The 9,163-nt window shown below is 34.4% G+C and overlaps 2 protein-coding genes across 2 annotated transcripts; one reads left to right on the plus strand and one right to left on the minus strand.

Annotated features, from left to right (window-relative positions):
- Nucleotides 1–58: 58 nt before the first annotated feature.
- On the plus strand, nucleotides 59–4,151 carry LOC101265629 (uncharacterized). Its single transcript, XM_004236039.5, has 6 exons — nucleotides 59–600; nucleotides 1,707–1,849; nucleotides 2,507–2,650; nucleotides 2,772–2,957; nucleotides 3,087–3,211; nucleotides 3,721–4,151. Exons 1-6 carry the CDS (start codon nucleotides 396–398, stop codon nucleotides 3,944–3,946), a joined length of 1,029 nt encoding a protein of 342 aa, XP_004236087.1. The 5' UTR covers nucleotides 59–395; the 3' UTR covers nucleotides 3,947–4,151.
- Nucleotides 4,152–4,276: 125 nt separating this feature from the next.
- On the minus strand, nucleotides 4,277–5,980 carry Asc-1 (alternaria stem canker resistance protein). Its single transcript, NM_001247391.2, is given in 6 exon segments — nucleotides 4,277–4,512; nucleotides 4,601–4,785; nucleotides 4,876–5,061; nucleotides 5,140–5,295; nucleotides 5,384–5,610; nucleotides 5,756–5,980. Coding segments are annotated over 6 exon segments (927 nt in total). The 5' UTR covers nucleotides 5,897–5,980; the 3' UTR covers nucleotides 4,277–4,480.
- Between the last annotated feature and the right edge of the window lie 3,183 nt (nucleotides 5,981–9,163).

Consider the following 9,163-nt stretch of genomic DNA (forward strand, 5'->3'; position numbering starts at 1 on the left):
GATAGAATATCACATTACTAAACATCTATTTATCTAATTTTCCATCATGGATGTCAATAGGGCGGGGCAGGTTGATTCAATTACTGATACGAAAGTTCACCGAGACTTGACATCTTTACCCTCGCCGAAAGTCCACCGACATTGCGTGTTGCAAGGAGAAAACAGACAAGTGAATTTATTAGTCTGTAGTATTAACGTAAAAGGGGATTCACATTTCACCTTTTGCAAGTCAACCGGGGGTTTGATAAGTAAAGTAAAGTGATTTGAACTCAATCCATAGGCACACATGAGACGGATCCGAGAGTGAGAAAGAAGAAAAACGGGAATATATCAAAAGAGAGTGTGTAAGATCTAAGACTGAAGAGTAAAGAGGGAGCTGACCATTTGATCAGAAGATGGGCTGCTCGTTCTCCGGCTTGAATGCTCTATACGACGCCGTTAATGGTGGTGGCGATGTTTGGATCAATGAGAATCGATTCAAAATTGTCAGGCAGCTTGGCGAGGGTGGTTTCGCTTACGTTTTCCTCGTCAAGGAGGTGATATCTGACCCTTCTAATCCTGGCGTTTCCAAGAAATTTAAGGATTCTTCTCATATATCTGGTAATTTTTTCTCTCTCTTCTAATCATGACTGAGTTGCTTCAGCTTTGTGCATAATGAATTTTGTTCATTTTATCCAATTGTATGCATTTGTTTTGTTTTTTGTGACTAATAATTAGAGTCGTTCTTAATTGCTTATATGATCTTTCAATTGTGAGGAGTTGCTGGGATTGGGATGTTTGTTTCTTAATTGCTGTGCGTTCCTACCCTCCAATGCTATTCTAGTTTTGTTTTTATTGGATCGGAGTATTATTTGTATATGTAAGGTTAATCATCTTCAAATTTCGGATTTTGATGATTCTCTGAGTTTAGAATTGGCAAAGATTGCTCAAGTTTACTATTTACGGGAAGGGTGTTGTTCTCTAGAATGTGCTTCTTTATTGTACAATTATTTAGTTTGCTGTCCTGACCTTGCCTAAACTTTTTGATGAAGTAAATAATTTCATTGCTGGCATCAGGTGGATGCATAATAGTTACAGAAGTAGAATAGCAAGAAGAACTTATCAGCTCCAATACATATCTAGTTAAGAGCTAATGAGCTGATAAAATTCAAGAGTATAACAGGGACACTATTGGGGACATATAGACCCAACTATACAACAACATAAAGAAAACTAGCTTTTAGAGATTTATAGGTACTTCATATTGCATCAAAGTATTTCCTATTTCTTCCATTCCAAATACTCCAAAAAAATAGCTGCAGGTATTATCTTCCAAATTCTCTTAATGGTGCTATCAACTTTCCAACAACTCCAACTCTCAAAACCATCCCTGATACTCTGTGGCATGACCTAGTTGAGTCCAAAGTGTGATAAACATACTCGCTGCTACTGAGAAAGTGTATAAAGAGGAGGCTATGCGACCTTGCCTAAACTTAGGAGCTCTTGGAATTCTTTTTTATTTTTTTTCCCGCTTGGTTTTCCTACCATTGCTAATGACATTTCCACTGAAATAGATTTTGGTGGTTTATTAGCCCATTCTAGATTATTGGAATCTTTTTCTTTGGGGAGGTGCAAAGAATAAGTTGTCTTTGAACTTCGGTGTACAATTATTGTAGTCATTTCATTTATTATGTAAAAGATTTATTGAAAACTTTATGTATGTGCAGATGATGGAACTTATGCCATGAAGAAGGTTCTTATTCAGAACAGCGAACAGTTGGCGTTGGTTAAAGAGGAGATCCGTGTTTCATCTTTATTTACTCATCCCAATCTGCTTCCTCTCCTTGATCATGCTATCATTGCAGTCAAGGTAATTGCTGCAGTCACTTTGGACCCCCCACCCCCATCAGCTCTGTGGTCTGATCTCTTTTTTTAGTAGTACACTGATGAGTGATGTCCATGTCTAGGTTTTTGTGTTATGTGTGAACAAGAGTGCTTTGCACAATTAGGTGGTGGAAAATTAAATTGAGACTGGCGATATCATCCATGATAGGTTATCTTATCCGTTACCGTTCCAGGAGCTCTTAGATGTACTTTGAGGATCTGAATCATTTCTTAACAGATGTTGCACACTGTTCAGTTAAAATGATGTGAGAATTCTGAAAATACCAAAGTTTGGACGATCATGTGGAGTGTCAAACGATTTTTTCTGTAATACTTCTCTTCTTGAGAAACCAACTCTTCTTCTTTTGTGTTTTTTTTTGGGTGGGGGTGGGTGGAGTGTGGTGGAGGATAATGGAAAACAATCACAGGAAGTGAGGAGGTATTGCTCTTCCAACACTCTCTGCTTATTGAACATGGAGTTTGAGCAACTCTCATTTGTCATTTATGAAAGGGCTATTTATGATGATGTTATGGAATTATAGCTGTACTGCACACTATATGCCTGCATATTTACATCTTCCTTGTACCCTATTCTCTTCGATTTCCATTACATTCTATCTAAATATCTTACTCTGTTGGATAGGCCGGTCCAGATCAGTCCTGGAAGCATGAAGCTTACTTGTTGTTTCCGGTACATTTGGATGGGACATTACTAGATAATGCCACAGGCATGAAAGCTAAGAAAGAATTCTTTTCCACTTCAGATGTTCTTCAAATATTTCGTCAGGTGAATTAAGGACCAATATTTTTGCAACAGTACATTTTCTTGGATTTTTGATTAAATACAAGGGGAGGACATAATCATCTCTAGAGCCTAGAAATGTATTTTAAGGAACTATGTTATGCAGCTTTGTGCAGGACTCAAGCATATGCATAGCTTTGATCCTCCTTATGCACATAATGATGTCAAACCTGGTAATGTCCTGCTAACTCATAGAAGAGAACAACCACCTCTTGCAGTATTAATGGACTTTGGAAGTACACGTCCTGCAAGAAAGCAAATCCGCTCTCGTCAAGAGGCATTGCAGCTGCAGGTACTTGTATTACTTTTTTAAATGTATGCATACTTTCTGCTCTAATTATATGCCTGTAATTTTCATTTAAGTTCCTTCTTGTGAACATGTCTGGGCTGAATGTTTTCACCTATGCTATTGCTTTTACAGGAATGGGCAGCTGAGCATGTTTCCGCACCCTTCCGAGCACCTGAATTATGGGATTGCCCAAGCCAATGTGATATTGATGAAAGAACTGATATCTGGTCATTAGGTTGTACATTATATGCAATAATGTAAGAATACTCTTACTTCTTCTTAATATTTGAAGCTAGCTCTCTGTAGAAGCGAACGAAAATCCTTTGTCCATACGCAGCTGATGGTTGCATCAAGATTTGGTTCAACTATCCTATTTCTTGCACCTGTTGTGAATGTACGTAGCATTAGTATTTAGGTGCTTGTACTATGCTGTAGTACTCGGAGCTGATATTCCAAAGTATAAATAGATGAGAAAATCAGGTTGTGAATAACAAGTTTTGTTTAGTAAAACTTAAAAGTGGTTGGTCTTACACTGCAAATAGAACTCCCTACTTTTTCCACTGAGACTACTTAATCAAGGCAGTACTTTTTATCTTGATTCTACCAAGTTTAATTTTCATCATTTTTCATGTCTTTTTTTTTTGTCAATTGAGTTGTCTCCTACCATTGACATTTCAAAGGTGGAGATATCTCGTGACCATGGAAGTGATTTTCATGGTGTATATCAATAAGAAGTTACTGAATATATATATCATCTCTATTGCAGGTATGGAGTATCTCCCTTTGAATACGCACTTGGGGAATCTGGTGGAAGTCTGCAGCTGGCTATTGTAAATGCACAGATAAAGTGGCCAGCCGGGCCTAAACCTCCATATCCAGAAGCCCTTCACCAATTCGTGACATGGATGCTTCAGCCTCAGGGGACAGTTCGACCTCGCATAGATGATATCATAATTCATGTTGACAAATTGATCTCAAAATTCTCCCGTTGAAAAGATAGGACAAGATTTGTGGGGTTAGTTTACAGATGAATCATCTTATAGCATCACTTAGCTTTTGTTACATAATTTACTGCAAAGTTACTATTCATTCTTGACTTTTCCCTGTTGAAATGTGAGAGAAGCAGCAATATTTTGCTCTTGTTTAGGTTATATTTGTGGCAAGAGGCTTTGCTAATCATATGTTCTTTCTTCAAAATTATTGTTTATAGTTGGTCAATGGCGAAATATTCTGTCAATTTAGCTGTTTAGACTTCAGAGATGAAGAAATTTAAACGAATTAAATTGACAGTTCATCCAAATAGCATATCAGGATATACATAATTCCAACAGTGCAACTTTTTTCTTATACATACAGGCAAAACTCATGAATGGAACCCAGAATAAAGATTTTCACTATAATTCCCTATGTTCAATTTGTTCATCGACATCAAGTAGTGCTGCCTCTACAAGAAATACAAAATATTTAAATGCTTCAAACATCAGCCTGGACCATGAATTGTACTTTTGGTCTTAGCTACTGAAGGATCAGTCTTTGTGGTCATCATCAGATTCAGAATCTGCAGATCATAAACAAAAATGCAGTGTAAGATCAAAAGCTATCATGCTGGAAGTTTATATGATCAATGAAGCAGATGATTCTTTTACCTTCTCGAACATCATCAGTAATGTGGCCTCTTGATAGGATTTGGTTCTTGACCATCCGCAGTATGATTTTGAACCAAAAGAGGTGAAGAACCAGCAAGCATATCAGCAATGCATTGAAAACAAAGTAAAGTATGATCCCAGTAGTCCGTTCCTTCTGTATATCCAATACATAAAGAAGTTCGTAGCTGCACAAAGTTGAAAGAAATAACGAATCTTAGAGACGATGAACTAACAGAAAACAAGCTTACTGTAAATGCAGTTGGTAGTGAACTCACCATGTGCTTCGGATTATCCAGAAGGGATAGCAGATTATACGAAGTGATGTAAAAACCAACGCGAAAAGAGAGAAGAAAATATCAGCAATCAAATCAAAGCCACTGTATTTCGACATCTTTGCAATTTCCATGAATACATCACTTCCGTCATGAAGTGCTAGAACCACTGATCCAATACGCGCAAACCTGCAAAACAGAATGTTCACATTCTTCAAAACTAAACTCACACCAACACTTTTATAACAGCTGAGCAAATGGCTGTACCCGTATACGTAAGACAACACAATGAGTGACACTGTTGTTACATGATGAATTATCTGCGCAGCAAAATCATAGCGTCTTGTTTCCCAATAAAGTGTTGCGAATATGGAGTAAAAGTAGAATCCTCCAGCATACATGTACAATAATTTTAGCTTTAATCTGCCAAATTCGAATCAACCAGGTTATAAACACTCCTTTTCTGATTCAGATATCAATACAAAATCTTCAAAAATGAGAAGAGCTTTACTTCATTTTCAAATTAGGCCAAACCACATCTCCAGGTCCTGCCCAGAAATACCGACTATCTGTGAACCAAGGCTCATTACAAGTCACAGAAAGTGCAAGTAGCTCAGCAGATAGAAAATATACAAATTTCCATGCTGACTCTTTGAATTTGTTGATCTTCTTCCTCTCTTCACGACCGTTAATATTTACAACCGTCTTCTTTCCAAAAATCATACGCTTAGCCAATGCCTAGCATCAGAGTAAACAATATAAGCACGCGTCCAAATCAATCTCAAATTTCAAACAGAAAAGAAAAAAAAAACAGAGGAGGGAAGAAAACTGGGAAAAAAACTAATCAAAATTAGTTGAGATAGCCAACCAACCGAGCTACTACCTCGAAAACAAATCTGTCGAGTATGAATCGAAGAACGGGGAAGAAGAGAGCAAAAAATAAGAGAAATATCAAATCCTGGTACTCAGGGAGAGACTCTTTCTCCCAATCAACCGAAGCAGCGATGTGATCCAGGTTTTTCATCTGTTGACTTTTTTTTTCAAAAATCTGTTGAATTGAACTTTTTTTTCTTCTTCTATTGTTGTAGTTTCAAATGAATTGCAGAACAAGTTTTCGAATTGTTAGGTTGTAAAGAGCGAGGTGATGATTTTGTAGCAAAAGCCATGATTCTGTTTGGAGATATGTCCCGGAAGTTTCGATTGAATAATTCTTTTTTTAGAAAAATCATATTTGGCGGATCGACTGCTTTGAATAAAAAAAATTAAGTCAAACATTTAACATCTGTCAAACATTTCTTTCTAAGCTAAGACACAATAATACATATTATTCTCTAACACGTTTGATCGTTTCGATTTTATATAAATATATTTCTAACTTTTGTTAAAGAATGATAAAAATTCCACATCGGTGATTAATGAGATAAGTTGACTCTTTACAAGGCTTAGGCAATCCTCCTCCCTTTGAGCTAGCTTTTGGGGTGTGAGTTAGGCCTAAGACCTAATTTCACATGGTATCAGAGCAGGGCCCGCACTGGGCGTGAGATGAGATGTCCTGGGCGTGAGATGAGATGTTAAAGAATGACAAAAATTCACTGGGCGTGAGGTGAGGTGTTAAAGAATGACAAAAATCCCACATCAGTGATTAATGAGATGGGTGGACTCTTTATAAGACTTAGGCAATCCTCCTCCCTTTGAGCTAGCTTTAGGCAATCCTCCTCCCTTTGAGCTAGCTTTAAGGGTGTGAGTTAAGTCTAAGACCTAATTTCACAACTTTTTCGATGAGATTCTTAAATTATCTAGATACTTTCTCAAACTCAATTTTACATGATATTAAGGGTACCACTTTGAATTATGTACTTCCTTTAATTATTGATAATATAAAGTGGTAATTTTCAATGAAAAAATTAATAATTAAGTTTTTCTTTTATCTAAATTTAAATACAAAGTAAAAAAAGTGAACAATGTTACTAATTTAATTGAATTGTTAAAGATTCTTTTGAATTTCATGAAATTGCTGTCATAATAAAAAATAAAAAATATTTGACCGAGTAAATTATGTAAAGATTTTAAATCTTTAAGTGTGGTTTGTATAATTTCACCTTCAATCTCCTCTAGACATGTCAAATTAAATTGACTTTACTTTACTAAAATGAATATTTTCATTTGTTGAAAGTTTAGCTGTGATTTTCGTTTTCAACGTGGGTTTCTTGTGTATTTCTTGTTAGTGCTTTTATCAATAAATAAATATTATTTAACGTACTAGATGAGTAGAGTGACCAAAGTGAATTTGACCTAGAGTTGTTAAATTTATTTGAGTTAAATAGGCTAAAAGCAGAACAATTTAACAAGTTAATTTGCGATTCAATATTTAAGGGCAACTGAAAGTATTTTATATAATTCTCAATATTGTAAATAAAAAAACAGAACCAGAGAAAAGAAAAATAGAAATAGCTAGGAATTAAAAAATAATTCTCGCGGTAGCAAAAAGTTGCTTTTAAAATAGACTTGAGTTGGCCAAAATTGAACTACAATTCAATTTTATTTGTCCACGATATTAATTTAGAATTCGTACTAATTTTGTGTATTATTTCTATAAAAACTAGCTAATAAACCTTAATTAATTCATTTTCATTTTGTCCATAGCTTCTTGCTTCTTCAACTTAAATTGCAAATTAACCTCTTAGCATTGAGCTTGCTTCTTCATAGTTCTTTCTACCAAACGACATCTAATCTGGACACCTAATCTAAAGCAACTACGCCAACTAAATTACTTGATGAAGTTGAAGCATAAATGGTTTTAAATTAGTCAATTTGATGATATAATCGATAGAAAATCTACGTAACAAGAATTTAAAAATTTATAATATTTCAACTCGACTTATCTAAATAAATTCATATTGAAGTTTGACTTTAAACTTGTTAAACTTCAATATAGACACCAAATGAAAAAAAAATTAAAGAAAAAAGAATTTACTCGTGCAATAATCTACTAGTATACTTGCCCACATTTTCAAGACACGTAAAAAATTCAGTTTGTAGTTCGTTAATTCTAACTTTTTTAAAATTCAAATTTAGCCTCATTTCATCATTTATAGATTACATTGCATTCTTAATATATGAAAATTGATAAATAAAAATGTATATATGAAATAGTGGAAAAATATAGTTTGGAATTGTGGGAAGAAAAAGTGAGTCCGTTAAAAATAAGAAAAAAAGTCTCACACGTAGCGGTTAATTAGTACACATGTTGACATGTTTGAAGGCACGTGGAACGGCTCACTAATTCCCCAACTAATTTTTTTTTAAGTTTTGGTCTTTACCATTTAATAGTTTAGTTTCTTGCATTTTCAAACTTCACTATAAATCCCCAAAGTTTCAAGATTGAGTTGAAAGGTTGCCACCATCATCATGTTTTGTAGCTTTTCAAAAACGTTGAAGGCATAATAAAGGTAGATTTCTACTACAATGATTTAAGTTATTTCAAATAGAAATTTATGTGTTTTACTTCTTCTTTTTTTTAACTTCTTGTGGTATGAATATCAATTTTTATAATGTACCACCGGGGGCGGAGCCAGGTGGGTGAATTCTTAAACTTTTAATTCTGGCTTCACCTTCACGTACAGTAATACCAAAAATGAGAAATTTCTTGACCAGATTATATCATTTTTGGAAGCCTTTTATTGTCACAAGTAAAACATACATTAATTCTTGTTGATTTCTTGATTTGAATAAACTCAACATATATTTTTCTGGTCAAAATATGTATTTTCCAGCAAGATTATGTTTTATTCTTCCCATTTTTTTTATAACATTTGACACAACTCTTAAAAGAAAAAATTAATAAGGCCATAATTAGAAAATGTTAAGGGGCCTCTTAATCTTTATCTATATGTCTCTGGCTTTAATAGAGGTTAGGCCAAAATTAGTGTTAGAGGTAAAGTTGGAAAAAAGATAATTAATTCTCTCTTAATTATTTTAAATAGGAAAAATGCATATGTATTCTCGATCTCTATGTGTGAAATTTAAATACTTTTTACTCCTTTACTTCTAGACTTATTTTATTAATATTTTTTTACCTTTTCTTACCCTACGAAGACACTATCTTTTGGTTGCTGTTGATATTTTTTACGAAGCTTGTGGTACTCATGCATTTTTTCTTTTAGAACAAAAATGAAATGATTTTTTAAATGTTACTTTCTCCGTCCGAAATTATTTGTCATGTTGCACTTATCGAAAGTTAATTTTATCAATTTCTAAAGGTAAATTGGATCACATTAATTTGATATTTTAA

This window comes from Solanum lycopersicum, chromosome 3, assembly GCF_036512215.1.
Source record: "Solanum lycopersicum chromosome 3, SLM_r2.1".
Classification (NCBI taxonomy): Eukaryota; Viridiplantae; Streptophyta; class Magnoliopsida; order Solanales; family Solanaceae; genus Solanum; species Solanum lycopersicum.

What these genes read in the sequence shown, in the direction of transcription:
- LOC101265629 (XM_004236039.5), top strand. Translation starts at nt 396, where the DNA reads ATGGGCTGCTCGTTCTCCGGCTTGAATGCTCTATACGACGCCGTTAAT. An exon ending in ATGCTATCATTGCAGTCAAG is followed by an intron (nt 1,850 to 2,506) that starts GTAATTGCTGCA and finishes TCTGTTGGATAG; the next exon opens with GCCGGTCCAGATCAGTCCTG. An exon ending in TGTACATTATATGCAATAAT is followed by an intron (nt 3,212 to 3,720) that starts GTAAGAATACTC and finishes TCTCTATTGCAG; the next exon opens with GTATGGAGTATCTCCCTTTG.